This window comes from Corvus moneduloides, chromosome 5 (genome assembly GCF_009650955.1).
Source record: "Corvus moneduloides isolate bCorMon1 chromosome 5, bCorMon1.pri, whole genome shotgun sequence".
In the NCBI taxonomy this organism is placed as follows: Eukaryota; Metazoa; Chordata; class Aves; order Passeriformes; family Corvidae; genus Corvus; species Corvus moneduloides.
Genome location: NC_045480.1, coordinates 28,444,430 through 28,469,550, shown reverse-complemented (window position 1 = coordinate 28,469,550; position 25,121 = coordinate 28,444,430). Strand labels below are relative to the sequence as shown.

Sequence of the window (25,121 nt, the reverse complement as noted above, 5' to 3'; positions counted from 1 at the left end):
CACCCCGCGGGGTCGCGGGGCAGAGTGGAAGCTGAGGAGGCGGGGCCGGGCGAGGCGGTAGAGCGGGCTGGGGGTGCGGTGTCGCCCCCCCGCATGTAAATGAGGGCGGGAGGCGCCCGGCGGGCCACCGGGAGCCCCGGGCGGAGCGGCGTTGTGGGCTGAGCGCGCCGCCGGCAGCAGCGCGCGGGAGCCGCTGGAGTGCGGCCGGGACTGGGACTGGGAGCGGGAGCGGGGCCGCCGCGCCGCCACGTGCTGCCCGCGCCATGGAGCTGGAGGAGCTGGGCATCCGGGAGGAGTGCGGCGTGTTCGGCTGCATCGCCTCCGGCGCGTGGCCCACGGAGCTGGACGTGCCCCATGTGATCACGCTGGGGCTGGTGGGGCTGCAGCACAGGTAAGAGGGGCGCGGGGGCCGAGGTGTGCCCAGACGGGGCCGCCCGGACGCGGCTCGGTGTTGGGCCGGGCCGCGGCGGCTGCTCGGGGCCCTGCGGCGGCACGTGCAGCCTAGAGGGCCCCGGGTCTCCGGCGGCGGGAGCGCGCTGGGAGGGGAGGGGAGCGTCCCGAGCGGTCCCTTCCGCTCCGCCTCGGCGGGGAGCCCTGGCAGCATCCCGGAGGTGAAGCGCAAGGAACAGCCCTCCGCCTCCTGCCTCCCGAGCCAGTCCCGCCGAAGGAGCAGCTGTCGAACGCCTTTGGACCTCGGCTGCATCTCGCTTGAGTCGCATCCGCTCTCGCTGCCGGGGCTGTGCCACCGGCCCCGGCGTTCGCACGTCCCTGCGCGGAGCCCGCGGCGTGGCCGTATCCGGGGCGGCGGGGATGCGCTCGGGCGGCGGGATGAGCCCCGGGCGGCAGGGGGGTACGCCCCGCGCAGCGGGATGCGCCCGCCGCCCCGTCCCAGCCACGCCGGGCGGCGACCTCCTGCCGGAGTCGCGGCGAGGCCCGGCCGTCACTCTCGAGATGCTCACCTTAAAGTGTAAATCACACAATCCGACACTACCGAAACAGAGCAGTTCTTAAGCGTTTTTAGGCTCCTACTAGCGGTAGTGGTTTAGATTTATCACCATGGTAGAATAAAACTTCTACCTGTCTATGGCAATGTGCAACAGACCTGATTTACTGTCATCCGTGTGGATGCAGAGCTACAGAATGAAGTTTGGGTTCAGCTTCCACTTGGTTAGTATTCAAAATAATAATGTTATGGACTGACATATGTCAATCATTTTTTCAGTCGTGCCAGAAAGGGATATCCTCCTTGTGGGAACACCTGCACAGTCAGACACGCACAACCTCGTTTAGTAGTACACACTGAGGCTTTTCACTGTGCTTGACTTCACAGCTGCAAAAAGTGTGCTAAATAAACACATTCCTGACGTTCTAGGTAGGTGGGCTTCTCCAAGTGCACATGCACTAAATAGATAAAATATATTCTTTGTATTTCTGAGCTCACAGACCTGTAAATGTTGCTCTGAAATTGGTTTTGGATCAACAATAGGAAATCGTTTACATGGAGATTTTCTGTTTATTACAGTAGAGTTTCATATACTTTTACTGGTAAAATGCTGCATCCCTACATGACTCTCATATGCTAATAATTCTCTTTGGGCTGCAGGTATATATATTTGCCAGTGTCCACCAAAAATGGTTTTATTGGGAGCGATACAGCACAAAATACCAGGAACAAAGCCATGTAATCTATAATCTCATTTTAGGTTGCATCGTTTTTCTGTGAAGAGGCTGGAAAAAATCTTACCTTGTTTGTGCTTACAGTTACACTGGTGGACCTGGAGTTTCTTAGGTGGAAAAAAGATGATTGATGTATTTTCATTACTTTGTATCTTATTATCTCAATTTTCATTGCAACCTTACTTCATAACTTTTCAATATGCTTTTCTTTTTTCTTTGATGGGCACTTGACAAGTATATTTAATTTGCTTGAGCTTTTTAGTATCAGATATCCCCTGTGGAGGACATAACTGTACATAGCAATACTTACACTATGATTGAAACTAAGCAATTCACAAATTCTACAGGAAGCTACAAATAGAGGCATATATGCACTACCAGTGATTCTGATCTAATTCAGTAATGGTCAAAAATGTTAAGGGATGCTTTCCTAAAGGCATAAACATTGCATCTGTAAAGTGAATCAGTCTGTTCTGTTAGGTATACCTGTGCAAGCACTCAATAAAATACTGTTAAATAGCTGAGATATTAACGTTCCTATTTTCTTCACTAATGTCCTACTGTGATGTGTAAAAGGGCTGGCATCCTGATCAGGAAGTAATAGGATAACAGCTATTTTTCTTTCTACTTTTCGGAATGCCACTTGAAAACCAGAGTTAAAATTTAGGATTAACTGTATCAGTAAACTGCATTAGGCCCATGGTTTTAAAGTTAAAAACTAAGACATGTCTCTTAACCATAGGCCTTTAAAAATAAGTAAATATGAAAGAAAATTATAGTAAATATTAATGAGCCATCCAAGTCAGGCCTGAGTGACTAACAGAAATTTGACTGGCCACTAGAAAATACAGACCTTAGATATCACCTTCAAATTAGTAAGGATATTTATGTAATGATTACTGGCCTTTGATATAAGCATGTTCTTCTATATGCAAATGAGTCCTGTGCAATAAATCAAATTACAGAATTTGGCCCTTAATTGGTCTTAGATTTTAAAATTCAGAATATTAAAGCATGGCATTGTATCAAGCTGCATTTTGGAGATGACTGGGCCACAAAGAGGAGAACAGGTTTTAATTTCTAATCTTTGAAATCTTACCTGTGTGTGTAAAAATCCAGAGTATTTGTTAGATGCCACAAAAACATGCAGCATAAATTCTTTGTGCTTTATGTTCTGATAAGCTGGTTGCAGCAAGGTGAAGGACTTTGCTGTTTCTCATAAATGGCCAAGAATGAGTTGATAGTTTGTATTACTGTGGCACTGAAGAGATTTTCTTCAGTGGGGTAATGTTTGCAGCTGAAAACTTAAAACTCTGTAAGCTGGAACAAGCCACCAAAATATTTAAGCATATGTGCAGTGGTGTGTATGAGTGGTGCTCGCTGCTTCACTCACTGAAACTGTTCTGCATGAAAAATCGATGTGTATATGTAAGCAAAGTTCTGGAGCCCACAAGTAGGCACATCATGAAAGACAAAAGATATACTTGAAATTTCACTATTGTGACATAAACAGAAACAACTTTAAAAGTTGTTTGGGGTTGCATTTCTTTTAGTAATTAAAAAGCAGCTGCTAGTTGTTGAGGCTTAAATTCCCAGTCCTTTGTAGCAGATGTAAAACACAGCTTTTTATTGGCTTTAACTTTATAATGGTGAATTAAAATGAAAACCAGTATATTCCTACTCACAGTCTAATCAAGGCCTTCCACACACTAAGAACATTTTATCAATTTAACTTGACACCATGGTAACATTTTACAGCTATGTTAGCAGTGAATGCTCACTATGTTTGAAACTTTTAATTCTGCTAAAGCAAATCATGTTACTCTGGCATCAACATTAGCAAGGCTTAAAAGCGGATGTTCTAAATCATCTCTGCATTTCATAAGCCAGGGAACAAAGTCACTGCAAAATCCACTGACAGCATGCCAAAATAAAATCGGAGGGTATTGGTAAGGAGAGGACTTTCTTGGGGGCGGTGAGGGAGGGAGGAGGAGTTACTCTGAATTACAAATCTATTAAACGTCATTTGAGTCCTTGACCAGGACAAATTTGCAAAGTTTATCTTTGAACAAGTGTGATTTCTGTTAACTTTCTGCAAAATTCTCTGGAAAATATTTTTTGGCAATAATACTGTGTACTGAAACCTAAGTGTACTAGCTTTATACTCATTTTTAGAAAAGGTCTTTCAAAGCCCTTTTCTATGAAGATGGAAGTCCCATAAAGTCAGGGAGTATTCCTTGTCTCAGCTGGGCCTGTGTATGGAACTTGTTATAAGTGCAGGCTTGGCCAGTGTGCTTTTTGATACCTTTCCTGTAACTGTCCATTATTAAAACCCATATAACAGAACCCAGATATCAACAATATAAGTTAAGAAACTTAACTTGTCTTTCAATCTAGTAAAGTTGCTTCCCATTAGCCATCCTTCCAAACACCTGCATTCAATATAGCATAAAGTGTTTATCTACATTTCATATACAACATCTTGGCTACAAAGTAGGGTTTTTTAAAGGCTATTTAGCAAGCCATTGGTATCATGACTTACCCTGTGAATCTTTCAATCAAAAAGCTTCAAATTGCAACAGTATTTGGATGGGAATTTTCTGAGGAACTCAGATATACTACAGGTAATGATCTTGATAATTTGGTATATATGGTATTATCTTTTTATTTCATCTCAAGAGCACATGAGTTCAGCAGATCCCTCATTCCCAGGTGCAAGAACTGCAGAGTCAACTGCCTTAATTGTCTAAATACCAAATTTTGTAATTAATCATATTTCTATGTAAATTCTCTATGGAATATGCAGGATAAGATGTTTGCCTAGCTAGTTATTGAGTCTGTATGCTATTTTACAAGAACATTCATTGTGTATGTGCTGGTAAAACATTCCTGGGTACTTTCAGACACTGAATATGAACATAAACACACTTCTGTCTTTTAGTTCTATCTTGGTTTAAGTTTTAGGCCATTCTGTGCTGCAGGTGATGACAGCCTGGTTTAATTACATTCCACAGGGCTTGCTCCTGCAAGAAGAGAGGAGGAGCAAGGCCTTTTTGCTGTGGTGAGCTCTTATATCTGGTTGTTTTACATAACATCGTGCAGGGCTCAGGTTCCTGCACACTCATTTGGGAAAGTGAAGAGAAGCTAGATTTCATTCTAACCAAGTTGAGGTCTCTTCGATGTACATGTCACAAAATGTAGTTCAGTCTAAGTTCTTATCTCTGGATGTGCATGCAGCTGGAATGAGATCATGTAAGAAGGAGTGGAAAAATCAGGAGGGAAGTGGTGCCAAACAAGTGATACAGGAGGACATTTCAGAGGCAGCCGTTATGGCGTTTATTTCGGCCAACGGACTTACATTAACCTAGATAGAGAGCTGGGGTGAGACTGTTCATTTTTCTTCACTTGGACTGGAGATACATCATCCATGTAGGCATTATACAGCTATCCAGTAATTTTCACAGGATTGCTCAGTTGGCTTGTCTGCCCCTACCTTAAATTTGAGCCTCATGCATGGAGAGAGGGTTGTATGCTGCAAACTGTGTTCACACTGGGTAGTTCAGTTCAAATAAACTATCCTGGCTTAACTATCTGCCATGTCTTACATTCCCATTAAAAAAAAAAAAAAAAAAAGCAGGGTTATTTGGAGGGGCTTTTTGTTAGGTTAGTTTTAATTTAAATCAGTTCTGTCAGCTGGGTAGCCACTTGGCCATATGGATGCTTGTGCCAACACAAAGGAGGCCTAGCTGCATAAGAAACAAAGGATGACTGAAGGCAGAGTCTTTAAAGCCTATGATGCAGACAGCGCTTGTGGATCCACCATCACTGCAAGCACTTCTGCTTCCTGAAGCTTATTCTCAAAGCCTTTGGCCCAAACAGTTTGTCGAGTAATCTAAAAGGGCATTCAGAGGACTTTCCAGAATAACAGCCCTATCAAAGATGTGTAAAGTGACCCATTTATCTTAGTGAATAAGTGCGCTTTAGAGAAGAATGAAGCTTTTTAATGTAGGTCAGGATGGTAACAGTTCCATTTATCTGCTGCAACTCAAAAATTTCAGTATTGCCGTTTGCAAACTGGGGAGGAGACAGATTTGCCCTCACAGGAATCTTAATGGCCCTCTGGCAATAATGCAGATATTTGAGGAGGGAGAAGAGCAAAAACCTCTGTTATTTATAGGATTGATGCTCTTGCCATCATTACTTGGTTTTGATTATTAAGCTGGAACATTTTCATGATGTAATTTATATTAAGATTCCCAGGATCAGTTACGTGGACATGACTTGGTCTGGCCTTTCTTTTGAGGATCTATGTCTAAGAAAGGGTATCCTCCCAAACCACTGCAGTCCTGTGGTAGTTCCCTACACATAACCATTTAGCATGTGTCAGATGGTGTCTCATGTTCCATTTCACTGGCCCATAAATGTGTCTGGACTAAACACTGGAAGGATGAGCTGGATTAACTAATACTATTTCTGAAGGGACTGTTTTGAGAAATCCTTCAGCTGGCAACATTCTATTTAGCCCACTGTCAGTACGCCAGGAGATGCTGTCCAAAGGAGACAGATCATAGTTCTAGACAACCAGAATTCTAAACGTGCAACATTCCTGGTAATTTTGTCTAAGGAAAAAGCTATGTGGAATTGTAACTACAGCGGCAGTGAAGAAAGGTTGTCTTGATGTCACTTGATCTGTCTCGAGTAAATTAATTGTTATCTGTATAAATGGGAGTAGCACATAAATATCAGATGATGCCAAATGCCCCATCTTGATCCTGACATCTCTTACCATCTTTGATCAACAACAAATGAACAGCAGGGCAGAAGACAGCTTTCTGACAAAACAATTACAAAAAGCAAGCTATGCTTTGCAGTCACAAAGCAGAATAGAAGAGGAATCCCACACCAAGGGAAGTCCACCTTCTTTGGACATTTGTTTGTCAGATAAATCCTGCTCTCTGGAAAGTTTTCTGAGGTAAAACCCTTTACTTGGAAAGTAAACCCACTTGTGATCTTTTTTTTCTGTCAGTTCTTGTCTTATGTCTACCACCTGGTGTTGATATGAACAATTTCCAAGTAAAGACTGCAATTGTGCTCTGCAATTCTCTGCTCTGACCTGCTAAGAAATCAGTGAGTCCTTTGCCTCAGTGCTTTTGTGTTGTTCTCAACTGAATATCAGCGTTTAAAAACAGATACATATTCTTGAAAGGTCTGCTAATTTTAATGAACATAAAATCTTTATTTTTTATTTTCTGGAAGGAGAGAAAGGGGTTTTTTTGGGCTGTTGTACTGGATGACAACAAGGTTTAGAAAGGTTTGGATCCTTGGGCATCATGCAGGATTTAAAGTGCAGTTTGTCACCTCTGCAGGGCTAACTGCTTCCCTCAGGTTAGTATTTCTTCTGGAAGGACAGGCACACTGCAACAAAAACAACCTTTCAGCTGTTTAGAGTTAGACCTGGCACATCTGGGAACTTGCTGAGCTACTTCAACTCACACAGAAGACCATTTAGGGTTTTTTCTTACTAGATGAGTTAGTCTTGTGTGAGGTTAGTGAGATGAACTGGTTTATAGGGCATCCAGCATGAACTGGATTACTCAAGGTAGCATGGAGAAAAGGGGAATCTTCATGTTGAAATGAGTTACCAAGTCAATTTCAGCCCTGCACTCATGAAACAGAGAAGGTAGAGCAAAACATGTAAGTTACCCATATTATTTTCAGTAATTTCAAACAATAATTTAAATCTAAATTGAACTAAACTGTTTAAATGTACTGGAGCGAATTAGGGTTGGATCACGCATTTTTCTGGTTCACATGTGGAAGGAGTAACCCGTGATCTTAATAGTGTTTGGAATGGTGAGGTCTTCAGCTGACTCAGCACGTTCCATGGGGATACCTGACTGCTGTGATGGCAGAGGCAGACCTTGTCCTCCTTCCAAAGACAACAGTTCTGTATGCAAGTAATACAATGCAAGTTCAAGGATGTATCTTTGAACCAGCTCATTGTAAAGAGAGAGAGAAGAAAGATTTTTAAACCAATGGTGATACTAGTATTGCTGGAAATGATAGTTTCAGTGACAGTATTACAAGCCAAAAAAGGTTTATACTGAGAAATCAGTGTAAAATGTGAAAAGTGGTAGATCAGCATACACTGAAAAAACTGTATCCCTGTCACTGTATAAATTAATGTGATCAAAAAACTATTATTTTCTAGGGCTCTCTCTCAGAATTGTTTTAAGAATGCTAGTCAAATGGCAGATTAAATCCACCTTGGTGGGAAGTATTTGCCTTCTTAATGTCTCTCATAAAAGAATAGACAAGGAAATAATTAAGCATAAAGCAGGAAATAACACATTATATCCAGTAATATTTTTATGTGAAGTTTTATGAAAAGGGACTTGGATGGAATTTAGGCTTCTGTGTATAAATAAACCTGGTGGCTGTTGCTGCTGCAGTAAGGACTTGACTGTTTGACTTGAGTTGTGCATTTGTATTTGCCTAGAACTGACCTGGCTTTGGCCAGGCTGTGTAGGTCTGTGCCCAAACATGACTGAGATCCAGAAAGTTGTTTTACTTGAATACACTGAAAAGAAAACCCTGCAGATGCAGAGGAAAACCCTGCAAATGTAATACAGACCATGGAGTACTTACACAATCACAAAAGGAAGTAGTGGCTAGTAGGATTTTGCAGAATAACAGTTATGGCATAGCATTTGTCTCCTACCATGTCATTGTTCCCTGCACTGTTTCTGTGTTTTCTGTGGGTTACTGGACATAACAGACCCCTTGCCCAGTACAGAATAGGGAGCAGAACTCATGCCTGCCCCTTCTACGTGGGCATCAATTCTGTGTACGTTCTCTCTGGCTCACTCATTTCTCCAGTGCAGTGCTGCACATTGCTGCAAGCCTTCAGCAGGCAGAGAGGGACGTTCTCCCACACCAGCATAAGCACGGGGAGAGGCTAGGAGAAGGGTAAATGCTGGTTAAGGAGTTAAGAGTTGTGTTTTCCCCACCAGCCCTGCCTAAGCAAAAAGTTCTCCTACAGCTTCCACTGTTTGGTTAATTGCAGAGGACTAACTTGTTAGGAAGACCATGGAGACGGTAATTGGAAATTATGGGATGAAATTTCAACTGTACATGTTTTCTTTGATCAGTTAAAATATTATTTTCTTTCAATTAAGGCTGTTACTTGTAGCATGTAGGTGAGCCAACCCATGTAGGCAGAGGTTGTGTTTTATCAGACTGACATCACTGCTAAGAGCTCATAGTTAAGGATTATGATAGAAACTCATGTCTTGCTTTAGTTTAAATGACTGATGGTGATTGTATTAAAGGGAAGCAAGCAGGTACTCATGTGGGTAACCCACACTCTTAAGTATTTCATTTCTTACTACCTGACAGAACCTATCTGCATGTTAATTTCATAGAAAGTTCATTAAACCAACCTGTTGTATAGCTGATGGATCAGCATACAGCTGTGTTCTGTTGAGGTCTTGCATTTCTTCCTGCTTACAAAGTCTTTCAAACAGAAACTTTTTGCCTTCTGTTACCGTGTGCACTCTCTCTGTTAGCAGTTTTTGGAAGTGGAGTATGGTGTTTTCAGAAGCACTTTTCTTAAGTGGAACAGGTGACACCTCTGTGGACAAAACCAAAGTACGTAGTTAGAGTGCACAAGTCAATGAACTGCTGACACTGAAGTTTAGCACATGCTGGATTTTCCTAAAGCTGTTCTTCTGTTCTGCTCTTTTGGCAGGCATTGCCTCATGTTGTGTAAGGGATCATTGTATAATGGAGAGTAGGAATGCAGCAGACCCTGTAAAAATCACTTATATCTCAGACTTTCAGTTTTGCCTAGCTTCAGCCCTCTCCAAGAGGTACTTATATAATAGGCAATAAATGAAAGTCTTTTTAATCACACAGAGTGATTAAATACAGTGTTAGTACAGTTTGTGATGGTGAACTAAAGGGGTTGAATTCAAAAAATGTCATATTCAGATAATTTCTCTTCATCTGTCTGTAGATATCATTTCAGTATTAAAAATAGGGGTGAGCACCTTAAAACTAAGCTTTTTTGTTCCCCATTTTATTTAGGGCCTGACAATTCTGCAGGAAGAAAAATAAGCTGCTGACCTTCCCCATATCAGATCACATGCCACATATTTCTATCCTTCCCATCATTTTTCTCTCTCCATGATTCTCTAGCTTATCCTGTCTTTGACACAGCTGTCTTAACCTGCTTACGTGTTTACAGACACAGTAGTGCAATATGAGGAAATCACATCCATGACTGTGCCTGTCCCTACTTTCCCGTAAGCAACACGGGCAGTTGAGACATCTTGTTTTTTAAATACTGTCTTTTCTTTGCATATGATTCTTACAAATCAAGTACGTTTATGGTTACCTCATTTATACCAGGGATGATGATTTAAATAAATAAATTGCAATTTTCCTTAGCCCTACATTTTTATCAGAACTCTTCTTTTGCCAACTGTTGTGGGTGAAAGAAGAATGTTGGTTTGGAGCTCGGTGTTAAGTTCCAGGATTATTTTTTGTAACTGTCTGAATACTGGATGTAAGAATCTGGCATCCAATTCAACAGCAGTGTATAGGTGCTTTTAAAAGTCAGGGGCTCTTACCATCATTCCATGTTTTCCTCTTGATACTCAAAGATCCTGTGTTTGATGTAGCATCTCCCACTGAAACTTAGAAGAGGAAAACAAGGTGACTAAGTGTTTTGTCAAGATTCTCAAGGCACAGTCAGTCACATACCAGAAAGTTTTATACTACAAAAGCAAATACCCTAGGACAAGACACATTTATTTGGCAGATGCCTCAAACAGATTAATAACTGAAGCTTCTTTTCTGAGAGGTTATTGCTTTACTGGCTGCTGCATCAGCATTCACAGCCCAGATTACACACTCCTTTTCTATCATGCTAAAATGTAAAACAGCCAAGTTGGTTGTTGGTGTTGACAGCATACTTGGTGCTGACAAATCCTATTCATGGAGAGTAGAAACGAGCAGTAATATATTCAGTTCCTGTATTTGGAAGAAAATACATGTCTTGAGAATGTGATCAAGCACAAGACTGAGGCAGGGGAGAAGAACAGTCACCCCACAGCTCTATGGATGTCATTCCAGCCACAACTAATGCACTACTGTATTGTGCCCTTGGACACCACATTAGGGCTCTGATTTATGACAGAGGACCAGCTGGCTTAAGGATGGTTCCAGCAGTTTCTGCTCAAGCTGTCCATCTGGCCTTTGCTGCAGAAATGGTGCAGGTCCTCAACTAAGATTTGTGATGTTGCAAACTATTATCTAACACATTGAGAACAATCACAGTTAGTTCTGCTTTATCTTAAGTCACTGAACCCTAAGTTGCAGAGGTTCAGTTATTTCTACAAGAGCACCTGATCTGCCTGGAGCCAGGAGCAGGTGCCCCTGAGGTCTGGAGCAGTTGGGCAGTCACGAGAACCCTTACAGCAGACACAAGATTAGCTGTGTGGTTCCTAGATCAGTGGGTTTTTGATACTAAAATAGAAGCAAACTCTATTTCAAAAACTGAATCTGCTTTAGCAAAATTAATACAATTATTAGAAGTGCTCAAATAAACATCACTGCCCTGGATTTTTCTCTGTCTTGACTGCAGTGTGTGTTGAATTAATATAGTTCAGGTTTTTTGGAGCCCTTGCACTTGGCTTGATTGCTACTGATTTGTGTAATTCTAAATGGTATGAGCTTGCAGCTCTCTATCCATCAGACTTTACATGCCTGCTGTATGACCTCTAAAACCTGCCATGTGTTCTAGCACCATTTCACTGTATGTCACTTAGGCTTTCAAAAGCAAAGATCCTCCAATTGCATTGAATGCTTCAGTGCTTTCACTTTTTGCTAATATTCTCACTTCTACATGTCTCCGTAGGCCACTTGTGTTCCCTGAGTATTCACTATGTGACCATGCAGATACAGCTTCCCCATTTATTTTCCCTCCCCATTTCTGGCCACACATTTCACACTTACAGCATGGCTCAAACAGGCAACTTTCTAAAGTTTCACTTCAAGCACTTTCTCTCATCACTGAAGTTTTTAGTACCTGATAGGAGACTTGAGCTTTCACATCCCCAGCCTGAGGTTCCCAAAGTCTGTCTTCTTAAGATACAGTCAACTTCATCGTAAAATCTCATTTTTCTCCTGGGATTTCCAAGATGCTCATTTTCTTTCTGCAGTGCACGGTATTCATATTTTAGGTTCTTGTACTTTGTGCGACATTGTTTCCAGTCTCTGTCTATACCACGTTTCATTAACCTTCTGGCAATTTCCTCAAATATTTCTTTATTTCTTGTGGCCCCTTCAAGCATTTGTTGTATCTTTTCATCTGACCATATGTTTATCAGAGCCCTAACTTCATTATCACTCCAATGTTTTCCTGCTCCAGTATCATTAACTGTAATAACTTTAAAGTGATTTTGTGCTTCTTCCAAGGGAATGTGATTGTCTGAAAATATAAATAAAAAACCAACTAACTGTAAATGCTATAAATACATTCTAAATATACATATATGAAAGCATAATTGCAACTAATGACTAATCTTGTAACTTTATAATATTAGTATATATACACAATTGTTTTCTCTTAAATATGCAAAATACGTAGCAAGTGGAATCTCTGGCTTCTCCAAGGAATCTAAAATTCAACATTTTGTCACTATAATTTTGCCACTGTTGTTGTGAAATTAAAGACAGATGTATCCAAGTGTTATATGTAGGAAAGCAATAATCCTTAAGCTTTAAAGATGACAGCATTGGTGAGAAGTGTGGTTTCAAATTAAAATGGCAACATGCAAATGAAAAGGCTACTGGGGATTCAACAGAAGAAAAAAATCTTCAGACTCAAAATTAGTCAGAAGTATGCAGATGCTGCTCATCGGATATGTATAGAAGGCAAAGTTGAACTACAGTATTAATACAAGTTTTGCTCATGACAAGGAGAAGAGCTATGAAACTAATTTTTAAGTTTACTGACAAAGCTAGACTGGAGTCAGGAGTAGAAAAGTAGAGCTGTGTTTACAGTAGAGATCTTATTGCTCCAGCTTTGGTACTGAAATTACAATGTGATTTATCTCATAATAAATGCATGGAAATGAATACTCACCTGTCCCAACCATCTGTTTTGCTACTGGCGTACAAGATCTGTCTTCTGAGGTAGTGCTTATAGAATCATCATCTACAGAAACACACAGTTTTAAATAGACTTGGATTTAGACAAATAGATTGCTAATATTATTGTCATCCTCTTGTAGGAAACACCTATTTCCACCTAAAAGTGTCCTAAGCCCTTAGTCTAACCCATTAGTTATAGACTTGAAGAATCACAGAGTCACAGAATCATTTAGGATGGAAGCAGTAATCTGGTAAACCACGTCCCTAAGTGCCACATCTACGTGTCATTTAAATCCCTCCAAGGACGGTGACTCCACCACTGGCCAAGTCCAAGGTGACAGTTCTGCATACCTCCCTCCTTACTTCACCAAGAACTGAAAAAGCTGCCATTTTGTGACTGCTGTGGCCAAGAGGCTCCAACCACCAGCAGTCCTCTATTCACAAACACCAGGTCCAGTGGGTACCTCCCCTAGCTGGCTCCTTCACAGCTGTGTCCAGCAGTTGTCTGCCAAACACTCCAGGAACCTCCGAGGCTGTGTCCTCTGCTGTGTTGTATTTCCAGCAGACATCTGGCAAGAAACCTCTGCTGGAGTCTCCCCCAAGGGCCAGCAACTGTGAGACTTCTCCCAGCTTATAAAATATTTCAGCTGCCTCTTCGCCCTGGCTGGGTGGTTGGTAACAGACTCCCACCAGGATACGTGCCTTGTTGCCTTCTCTTGATTCTTACCCATACATCCTCAACCCTACTGCCACCATCATGAGCTCTACACAATCAAAACACCCTCTAACATGCAGAGTACCCCGCAGTCTCTCCTTCCTTGCCTGTCCCTTGTGAAGTTTATAGCCATCCATTGCAGCACTCCAGTTGTGCAAGTCATCCCTCTGTCTTCAGGATGGAAACTATGATATAGTTTTCCTGTTACAGAATGGCTTCCAGCTCATCCTTTTGGTTGCCCTAGCTGTTGTGCACTGGTATAGATGCACCACAGCTGGGCTTTTGACCCCACCATCTTTTGGAGGTGAGAAGTTCTAATTTTTACATCGTTATTCTTAAGTGCTTCTGTGGTTTCTAACACATCAATAACCCCCCTGTGTCTTTGCTGATGTCCATCTCCTGACTCTACTGAAACAGCAGATCGAAGGACCTCTCTAGAACACATCCCTCAAACACTGGCATATTGTCCCCAGGCTCTCTAGTAAGTCTGGTTTTATCTCTTTCCACCTGCAAATTTAGTTTAAAGCTCTTTCAATGAGCCCTGCTAACTCCTGAGTTAAGATCCTTATCCCCCCTTTCAGACAGGTATTAGCAAGTCTGGTGTCATGGAACCGTAACTAAAAAACCCAGCATCTTCCCAGTGTCACCAGGCTTGGAGCCAAATAGTGATCTGCTGGCTCTTCCTGTTTCTTGAAACTGGAAGAAGAGAACACTACTTGTGCTCTTGATCCCTTAACCAGTTCCAAGGCCCTGAAGTCTCTCTTGATTGCCCTCAGGCTTTTATTTGCAACTTCATTGCTGCCTACTGAGAAATTCTTGAAATCATGTATGAACATCAAAACCCAGCTTTGCTGGTTCTGGGTTCATTTGCTCATGCTCGGACTACTCTGAGGCTGAAAGTTCACTTTTGTGTGGACTTACTTTTTGGGTTGGGAGGAAGAGAAAGATGAGTTCTCATTGTTTGCTAGGGGATGTTATAGACTAATTATGTTCAATACTAGTTTTGGTAACAGGTAGAAGTAAATATTCCTTTTATGTTTTGAAAAACTGAGTGCTTACATTCAGAAATAGAGATTCTTTGTAAATAAGCAGGTTCATTTGATGTGCTTTCTGTAATGGTACTTGCCAGGATATGCACAAACTAGTACTTGGAATTTGTACTTGCTCTATAACTTGTTTCCTCTTAAGTCATTTGGCAAATACTTGTTTTTCATAAGCCATGTGCAGGAATATATTTTGTACCTGTGGAAAATTTGAAAATCATACAGTCATCAGCATGTGTGTGTGATTTACATGGGGTACTAGAAAAAAAGGTGGTTTTTCTCATAAATAGGCACCCTATAACTCTTGAGAAAATTCTTGCATCTTCCTTAACACTTGCAGCTATTGGAAATGGGCCAAAATGGAGCTATAGGTCTACTCCTAGGCTCCTAATAGATTCCTTTTTTTTAAACTATTACCAACCTCCCCATGGTGTTTTCATTTCTGTGCTCCTTCTCTCAACCATACTGGCTCTCTGATCTCCTCCTGTCTTTGGCAATGGCACTTGTGTAGTGCTGACCTGCGTGATTACTGTGCTCAATTGGATACGGCATGATAGGGAGTGTGTGTGTATGAGGCCATCAGTTGAGCTGCATGACATTTTATCCTCCACTTTGCATTCATGTGACCTCACTATGTCTCAACTTCCAGGGTCACAGATGTACTTTATGCTCAGCGTCACTTGTGTTTCTGTGTGTCATTGTTGTGATGGCACTGCTCTGATGTTGTCCTCAGTGTCACAGTCACCACAGTTGTCTTGATCAAGAGGAGCCAATGCAAACAGTTGTAAAGGGTGTCTCAACATCCAAACTACAGATAACATAATTGCTGAAAAGGAAGCTCTCGGCTGGCATATGCCTGATGCATACAATAGAAATATTCTTATGGTAGAAACTTCCAGTGTCAAAGGCCGAAGAATTGCTGTTCACAGACTCACTATAATTGTTTTTTTTTCTATTAACTTCAGTGTACAAACAGCAGTACTGTAAAGAATATTTTGATCCAGGGTGTCAGGTTACTATATTTCAATGTCATCATTATTTCCTCTGATGTCTTTTTTCCATGATCTTCTATGGTTTTTATGCTTATTTATTCCAGAATAAATATTAATATCACTACTGCACTCTAATGTTAAATTTTAGCATTTTAAATAAAACAAATCTTCTCTTGATCACTTGTCATTGAATATATGACTTCTGCATATTGCTGAGGTGCTGATTTCAGTTTTATATTTAAAACAGTCCAGAATATATGTGGAAATTGCTTGATAGTAAATAATCTGATACTAAATGCAGCCATGAAGTAGTTTGAAAATACAGACTAGATATAAAATGTTCTGAGTTTTTGAGACAGCTATTTATTTACCTTTCCATTTTATTCTCTCTAGCAACTGTAAGAAAACTGTAAGAAAAACAGTATTTGTGTCACAGTCAAATGCAGACTAATCATATTAATCAAAAAAAGGAGCATGTTGTCTGGGAAAATAAGATTTTTTTATAATTATGGGAAGGAGAAATCAGTGTTCATACATTTCTGCACTATGAAATCAAGCAAACCCCATAATTTTTCATAACCTAGAAGTAGAACAAGTATAATTTGCTGGAATAACATATGAACCTTTGGAATCTGCAATGCCCAATAAAGTAGAATGTCCTGTTAGAACTATCACAACAAAGTCATGACCTACCTATATCAATCGTCTCCTTCTTTATTTGTGTAGCTTCCAGAGCTGCTGGGGTGGAGTTGGCAAAGTCTCCCTCATCTTCAAGGATTTCTGTAAAAAATAATCATTTACGGAGTTCTTAAACTAAACAGGTCTTCAGTGATGTCTTAAGAATCACCCACTTCAGAATGCCACTGATGATAACTATTGTTAAAGATTTCCTCTCTTAACACATTAAGCTGCCATTTCTCTGCAGTAATAGGCTTAAGAGCAGAGTGTACTCATTTACATATTAAAGTACATCCAGAACACCACATAACAGCTACAGCATACAAGTTTATGGGTTAAATGTGCAAACTCTTAAGTTATTTTAACCTGGATCAGAATTTGTAGCATGGTTCACTGATGGTGGGTGTAAGATATCTAGGTACTGGCAAATGTGCAGCAGAACAGGCAAGACAGTGACTTGCAAAAAGGGTGCAGTACATACTGAAATTATTGAAAGACTCCAAAGTGACTGATGCCAAGATTGTCTGAATAAGCCCCAAAAGGAGCAAGGGTCCTGACATTGCATCAGGGTGCTGTGCCTGGACATTTGATCTGTAAGGCTGCCTGCCTGATGGAAACAATGTACTAAATAGTAAAGCCTGTCCTGAGAGCATCTCTGCTGCTGCAGCTTGCAGGGGTTTACATCACACAGCTGATGACAGAGGTGTCCCTGGGCTCCCCTCCATGGGGAGGAGATCTCCACTCCTCTGCCATTGGCCTACTGTTGTTTAAGGGAGAATTCCACCCCTCTGCCCTGGGACAGAGGGGTGGGCAGGTGGATGATGCAAGTGGTCTTGCTGATCCTCGCTTCCCAGTGAGGACACTGCTCTGCAGAGATTAAATGGTGAAGGCCACATCATGGATCAATAACAGCAGTTTTCTGGCTCCCAGCCTGTTCTCAGTCCATTTAAGAATATTGCCCCTAAACATTGAGCAATAAAGTTTAATCTAGAGCCATTTTATTAAAAATTACCCCCAGATCAATACAGCTTTGTTTGCGTCAGATGTTCTTTATGATGTGACAAGCTTCATGTGCCTTTCTTTTTTTTTTTTTTTTTGTTTTTTTTTTTTTTTTTTTTTTGGGCGAGCCAAGAATGTGGGTAGGGAGCCTGGCTTTTTTTCTAAGGCACCTTTCAGAGTTTGGGAGGGAGGGCACAAGAAGAGCAGGACTGAGCCAAACAGAACAAGCCATCAACAGTTTCTGGCATGGATAAAACACAGTGGCTCCATTTGCATTGTTCAGTGAAGCTATAGACAGTTGCCAGCAAATATGCTTAATCTCTGCTTTGTGTTTGAAGCACTGCTCACAAGGCCACCCGAGCAATGCTGTCACAGTCTTTCCTTTCACCCGCTCAGACTGATACAAGTTCTGTTCTCTTTTGGCACTCTGTCACTATCACTAATTATCTTGTTTTCTGGCTTATGAGGCAAGATTAGTAATTTGTCTCCTAATCCTTACTCTCATGTGTGTCTTGTACAGTATAAAAGGGAAGCGCGATATGTTAAAGCTAGGGAAAATTTTCAGTGTGTGGCTTATGTTTACTCTCCAACAACTTGCAAAGTTGCTGCCATCTCTGTCATGCAGACCTGTGAGAGTGCATACAGAAAACTGTGGATGCACAGCTAAGAGTTTGTGTCTGCAGCCCAAATAGGCCTAGGCTAAGGCAGTGAATAATCAACGACTTTGGGGTTTGCACTTCTCTGAAACACTGCTTAAAACTAGCCTGGGGCATATGTATGGATAAATTATCTTTTGACTGTATATCTGTACATTTTAAAATTCTGTGCACACAGCAGCAAGTGTTCAAGCCAATGTTAAGTGCCTGAGTATGTACCGACTTAAGATCTTAACTTTAAACAACAACTTTAAACAAAAAACCCTTGCTTAGGAGTGTATCTTGGAAGTGTCATGACTTACTCCAAATTTGTTTTGAGAGGGACACAGAGTAAAGTGTACGGGGTACCAAAAATCCTAAGAAAACAATGACAAGGAAAGGAATTTGTTTGAAGTAAAATACTTGCTGTAGGTATTTTTAAGAACATCAGGGTACTGGTATTTCTTAGAAACCTGTTTTCATCTCCACCGTTGTTCCTGGCACTTCAGATTTAATCAAACACTGTGGTCGTACTGCTGAGTCTGACACACGTGGAATGTACATGGAGTTCAGACTGACAGATTGTTTAGACTGAAGTAGTCAGCTCTTCTGAAAAGATTTCTGTAACTAACTAGAAGTGATCCCACGAAATTGAAGACATCAGTAAAAATGTCCAAGTAATGTTTTATTTGCAGATCGATTCAATGTGGGTTATGTTTTGCCAGAAGAGAAAGCAACCCGCAGTCCTATCGCAGGACGCTTTAGCTGAAAACCCCCGTGTTGGGGACTCTTGTGGTCCTTCTGCTCCCCCAGCTGGGCAGTGCTGACAGCAACATGTGAGCAACTAGGACAGTCTGTGCAGCAAACTGTGTGGATTTATTTACCTCTGTCTTCTTCTCAGGTGGACATTTGCTGCTCTTAGAGTAGCAAATTCATGTGGGCAGAGGAGAAAAACAGTATCATGGCACATCAAATAACTAGGTGTTTTCCTGAAGCTAGTGTGCCTGTCTTTTGACTAACACCATCTTCGTATTTTCCTTACTAGAGTATGGCAAACCCAAATGGGCTGTTTGTAGACTGGCAGTGGTGGCCGCGTTCCTATGGCTCGTAACTCAGATTCATGTAAGATCGTGAGAAGCACATGTACTCTGAGACAGCTCATGCATCTTCTGTGCATTTATGCAGCTGCAGTTGCCAGAAGGCAATGTCTGCCCAGGCTAACTCATGTGTGTGTGTGTGTGTGTGTATATATATATATATTCATATAGGCAAGTGCATATACAGCTCTGGCTGCAGAGTACATTAATTGCATATAATGATAAGGAAGATAGCTAGATATGAGTTTAACTGTTTCTAAATTCTCATTTATTAGGGTTAGGTTATCAAATTAGTGTTTTCTACAAATTTTTTTTCAAGGCACACAAATACCTATAAATTTAATAATTCCATGCCTGTTGAGAAACACTTTTCTACAAAATTTCTGTTGAATATGCAGGAGCTTTATAAAAAGTCACATCCTAAATGCTAGTGATCATGAGACATTACTGATATCAAACAACCAATATAATATATCACTGCCTGTTTGCCTTTTTCACTGTTTATCAGTGAGCATATTTATGAGTACAGAAGTACATACAATCTCTTTACTTACCAGTTTCTCACTTCAAAATTATTTGGAATGTCTAGGAAAAGCATGTACCACAACTAGAGAACAAAGGGTCTCCATGATATTGTAATGTAAAAAGTGTGCATCTTTTCTCTGCTTTATGCAATACCTAATCATGTTGCCATTAGTAAAATTAAAGACTAGGTGTCTTTTACCACTTATTTGAGTGTGTATTGTTTGTTTGGGAATGAGGGAAAGAATTTTGCAAACTGAAGTTGTTCATGATGGAGTGTGGTTTTGCCTTTTTCCCTCACGGAAGTTTAAAAAATAGTCTTATGAGTGGATAGGCTGAGCCACAGACACTTTTGAAGCACTTGCTATTTTAATTTTTCCCCACAAAATCATATTGCATTTACAATTACCCAGAAATAAACAAAGTATGCAGTTAAAATACATATATTTGAAAAGGGAGATGGTAAACTACAGATATTTTTACACCTACACTTATCTTAAAGGACAGAAATGTGTACTCAGAACTTTACTAGAAATATTCATTTAACTTCATCTTAAATAGCTTGTTTGGAAGAGTGCAGTCCAAGAAGTTACAATAGTATGTAGCACCAGGCGGTTGAAAACTGTCAGATGACAGTTAAGGGGCACTGCTGAATCTTTGAATTATTACAGTGTCTTACTACTGTCCATGTGTAAGTAGTAATTTTACTTGTTGACGGGGAGAAAAGGAATTTAATACATTCTTTAAGCAGTCTTAACTGGATCCCACAAGGTGCTGTTTATGACTTCTTTCATATTTGTCTCTCTCAAAATGAGGTCCCTATAGGCAATGCACTTGTCATGACAACCTGGTTTTCTCCACTGCATGCTTCAAGTGCCCATGGTGAGCTGGTAAAAGGTTGCTATGTTGGTTTGGGTTTTTTTTTTTGTTTTGTTTTGGTTTTTTGTTGTTAGTAAATTTAAATTTATGAATTTAATTGCTATTGAATGAAAAAAACAAAAATGCTACTGTCTGGTATACCTCAGATTACCTCTCATGATCAACCATCTCTTTACTTACTTGCCATAGCTGTTTCTTTCATTATATGCAGAGCTGCCCCATTCTCTGGAGTAGTATTTCCAATAACATCATCTGTCAGAAGATTTTTAATTTGATACTAAAATCTTTCAAGTTCACATTAGACCATTTTAAATTCTGTAAGACTACTCCTTAATGCTTAATTTAGACCATATTCTGCCTCACACTACTGAAACAGAACATGAGGTGCTCTGTTGTAGGCAATAAAACTTGTCAGCCTGAGAGACTTTCATGTGTCTCTAATTGAATGTTAAACTTCTGCTTCCCCTGAAATTTATGTTTTCAGATGTAAACCATAATCTTTCTTTGTAAAGAGCAGAGCATATGACCTTCATATTCAGTGAGACTATTAAATGAAGTCTTCATCCCCTGACATGAGCATTTACACAATTATATCCTGATCACGTATTGTGAAAAAGAGATGCTGTATTTGTTCATGCACAGGAGACTGAACAATACTAATCTTTGGGAATAGATAGTTTAGGTAAATGTAAGTGCAGTAGTACATTGCACTCAACTTGCTTAAACCAGTAGTTTCTTCTCTACATTCTGTGTCACAAGTCTTTGAAATGAGTGCTTACTAGACTGATTTTATCAAATTTAGCAGGACATTGTAAATGTCATACATAAGTACATGGCAGTTATCTCTATGACATTATCTCTTGTTTTAAAATTTTCTAGGTCTCTGCATTTTCTACCCATACTTACAGTTTGGACTTACTTTAGAAATTAAATTAAATTTACTAAATTTAGGTATTTACATAAAATAGAAGACTTTTCAGATTACCTGAAGCAGAAACTTTCTTTACATCTGCAACCTGTAGGTCTTCTGACATATTACTTACAGAGTCCTCTTCACCTGTGTCTCCAGGCATTTCTGTGTAAATAATGCTAAATTAATTAGGGCACCAAATTTTTATACTTCATAAAAACAGCTGTCATGTATCAAATCAAAAAATCCATCTAGCCTCAGATTCTCTTTATGCCAGCAGGCAAAGTAGATGCATAAGCAAAATGTCTGCAAAATGTCTACAAAATGCAGCTGAAGAGTGAATCTTCCCCCAAAATGTTCTCACATTTTCAGCCGGTCTTTGTGTAACATTTTTCTTGACTTCTTCCATTACTTTAGTAACTTCTAGTCTTACATTTGGCCAACATAATATCATCCCCTCATCTAAAAGTTTAATGTTTAATTCTGTTCTTAAACAACAAGCATGTTTCTGGTTGTACATACCAGTAAAAATATTTTAACTCTTGGGACATGTAGGTTCATCGGTCTACTCTAATTCTGCATTGATCATCCATTACCAGTAATTGTCAATAACCACCCAAAACCAAAGGCAAGCTCTGCCAGCATTCTTGGTGCTGTTCCTTTTGCTATTTTCACAGTTGTCTCACCAGTTTGGGAGTCTTGCTCCAAAGGCCAATAAAACTGAGCTATTTCGGACCATAAGAGAAAGACAGTTTATATGTCAATTTTTTTAACCCATGTCTATAACTACAGATTTCTTTTGCTCAATGTCTTAATTTTTCCAGTAATATAGTCTGACTATCTCTCTGATCCATTTCTTTTATCTAAACTGGAAACAGCCTCCTCTGACACGATTTTGACTGGAATTGCCTCTCTGTATCATTTTATCTTATGCCTTTGTCTTTTTTTCCTCCTTTCTTTCTCAATTCCATTAAAAAAATACAGGGCAATCACCCAATCCAAAATATTACCTTGTAACATAATACAAAACTACTAGACAAATAGTAAATTTCCATTCGGCATTTTTCCCCCAGAGCCAATTGGTTAATCTCTCTGTTTGCGCTTTTTGAGTTTTTTTAAGGTCTCTCTAGTGCTGGAAAACTTAAAATTTTAAATGATATGTGGGTAGATATGTTGAAGTACTTACCTATGGAATCCTTTTCTGATTTTGCTTCTGTCCATTCTGGAGGCCTCTCGCTTTCATCATTATCTGATTTACTTGCTTGTTCCATGGTGCAGTGCCCCAGAATAGCATCCAGTTCATTAAAAAATTTCATACTTTTACTTGTACTCCCTGAGTCTTGGGCACTTTTTACACTCTTGTATTCATGTTTCAGGTTTTTGTATTTTGTCCTGCACTGCTTCCAGTCCCTGTCAATTCCAAACTTCTGAAGTCTAGCAGCAACTTGTTCAAATATTCTTTTATTTCTCACTGTCCCTTCCAGTTGTTGCTGGATATTTTTGTCTGACCATATGCGTATCAAAGCTCTGACTTCATTAACAGTCCAGTGTTTTCCTCCTTCATTTGCTACTGTAGGAATAAAAGCCGGTGGTTTGGAAGCCTCTACTGCTGACGCTGGATTACCTGCATTGTGTGGGGTAGGGGAGAGACACAGATATGGGTTACCTGCACTGGGTGGCTGGGGTGGGGAAAGGACAGAGAGAGTGGGAATGAAGGATGCTATTTCTCCAGAGAAAGACAGAGCAGAGGTGACATTAAAATCAAGCTCTTCGTTACTAATTTGTCAGCATTTTTGTTAATTCTGATACAATTTTTGCCTTCACTTGAAGATAGATATTAAGATAGCACATGTACATTTAATTAATCTAAGAGGAGCATTTCTTTCTTCTGTTCCCTAATACACTAAATTTTTACCTGTGACACCTTTGGGAACAACTGATGAGCTGCTTTGTCCTTCAGACATCAGAGAGGAGAAGAGAACTGTTGGGAAGACGGGACGTGCTGCATGAGCACAATAATAAATTGGCCCCGAGTCACCGGCACCAGCATCAAGACTTAACTTTCTGCATTCATGCCATACTTTAGTTTTTACACACATGGAGAGATTTAACCTGGGTAAGGATCTGAAGAATCTGATCCTCCTTTCTTAACAAAGCAGCCCAGCTGTGGGGAGCAGAGGAATGGAGACTTTTGCTTAAGTGAAACATTTGTACGATAGAACCCATTTCTCATGGCACAGAACCTCCATCTTTCTCAGGACAGATCAATCAAAAATATTTGGGTTTTTTTAGTAAAAATTAGAGTTTGAGTTGTCTGACTCTGCAAAACTAAGATATCTTTTCATTTTCTCCAATCTACAACTTTATTTTTTAACATTATGAGGTAAAGGTTGCCACCCATGCAATAACTTAAAACAGTGAAATATGATAGATTTTAATTTTTTAATGTTTCCCTGTTTCTATTTATGAAATTGCTTTAAGACTTGTTTAGATTATCAAATTAGTTTGGAAAGTGATCTTTCATGCATTTTCTAAATCTTTGCAAAAATAACTAAAAAACACAAAGAAACCCAAAACCAATTCCAGGGCATCATCAAATAAAGCAGCATGAAAATGCACAGTAACTGACAGGTTTTTGCAGTCATACTGAAGTGATAAATGCCTTTGTCCGTGTCTTTTTCTGGAAGGGCAAACCAGATTATGGGGCTTCGATACTTTATAGCCACTGAGATGTGTGTGATGGCAATAATATCTAACCCTTGATTGTGCACAGAGCTTCAGTGAGCATACTTAACCTGTCTGGGGACAAACTTGTCCTAGATAAAGCCATTCTTTGCTAGTCTCCATAATTCATTCTAGTTGTCAGTAAGTTGTTCTAACGGATACCATTTTTTCTTCCCCCTTACAGTCCTGGGTTAATCAGGACTCTGCAGCAGCCAGCTCATAGGCAATGTAGTTGAGAAAGGTAATTTTCAGGTGGCACATCAAAATTTCTCCATTTCTTCCTGAGGGAGTGAAAGAAAATGCTGATATACAGGTGAATCAAACCATAGGAACTGCCACAGTTGACAACTTCCAACATCAGACAGGCCAGAAAGGAAAGGCCTAGACAGGATGAGAAGAAGAAGAGAGGACGAAGAATGCAAGAAGGTGCTCCCTACACTTCCCAGTCAAAGCCATAGAGCATGAGGGCATCTGGGAGGAATAAAGTTTCTTTACTCTTTGTATAGACCAGTATTTCTCACTAGTCAGCTCATTTCCAACAGAGCTCACTTTTGGTTGTGGGTATTACTTCAGATGAGTTCTGGTGACTTGGTATATTGCTCACTTACTCTGCTGTGTGCAGAGTGGAAAATGGTGGGTGGGTTTGTTCCTCATTCCCTTTAAAAAACATGCTTATTCATGCTGATTTTAAAAACATGCTGATTCAAGTACCGCTTTGAAACAGTTATGGTCCAAGTTACGGTCAGCGCAAAAATTTTCCTTGTGTCTTACAAGCATTTTAGTTCTAATGTGTTTTAAAAAAATGTTTAAGCAGGATATAAATTACTTTTTAATCTGAAATACGCATTTATGCTGTATTTAATTTTTTTCTAAGCTTCCTCAAACCGGAGAAATCTGCTGAAATAAAACCAAAGTATTAGGCATTATAGATACAAAGTGCCCCACATTTTTCTTTCAGTGGTTTCTGAAATAGTGCTTGAAACTTACAGACTAGAAGAGGTACTAGGGGAGGGCATTTTAGTACTAATACATAATTGAAAGCCCGTGCAATTGAAGTTATTTTGCTGACTTTGTGGAAAGCTTCCTCACA

General features: G+C 40.2%; 2 protein-coding genes across 4 annotated transcripts in view; one reads left to right on the top strand and one right to left on the bottom strand.

Annotated features, from left to right (window-relative positions):
• The first annotated feature begins 186 nt into the window (after positions 1 to 186).
• The window catches only part of PPAT (phosphoribosyl pyrophosphate amidotransferase), a 47,128-nt gene continuing 22,193 nt past the window's right edge, over positions 187 to 25,121 (top strand). Inside the window, exon 1 of the mRNA XM_032108299.1 lies at positions 187 to 391. Coding sequence (XP_031964190.1) covers positions 264 to 391 — 128 coding nt within the window. The 5' untranslated portion in view covers positions 187 to 263. The remainder of the gene's footprint in view (positions 392 to 25,121) is intronic.
• LOC116443763 (trihelix transcription factor GTL1) overlaps positions 1,411 to 25,121 on the bottom strand; it is a 30,710-nt gene continuing 6,999 nt past the window's right edge. For 2 of the 3 annotated variants that reach the window (XM_032108296.1, XM_032108298.1), the window contains 8 exons: positions 22,494 to 22,931; positions 21,383 to 21,472; positions 16,281 to 16,367; positions 12,830 to 12,901; positions 11,771 to 12,172; positions 10,311 to 10,376; positions 9,120 to 9,310; positions 1,411 to 7,092 (listed from right to left, as the gene is read on the bottom strand). In XM_032108296.1, the coding sequence (XP_031964187.1) occupies positions 7,006 to 7,092; positions 9,120 to 9,310; positions 10,311 to 10,376; positions 11,771 to 12,172; positions 12,830 to 12,901; positions 16,281 to 16,367; positions 21,383 to 21,472; positions 22,494 to 22,931 (1,433 nt within the window). In that variant the 3' untranslated portion in view covers positions 1,411 to 7,005. Of the gene's footprint in view, positions 9,311 to 10,310; positions 10,377 to 11,770; positions 12,173 to 12,829; positions 12,902 to 16,280; positions 16,368 to 21,382; positions 21,473 to 22,493; positions 22,932 to 25,121 lie in introns of all 3 variants that reach the window. The other variant, XM_032108297.1, reaches the window with a different exon arrangement.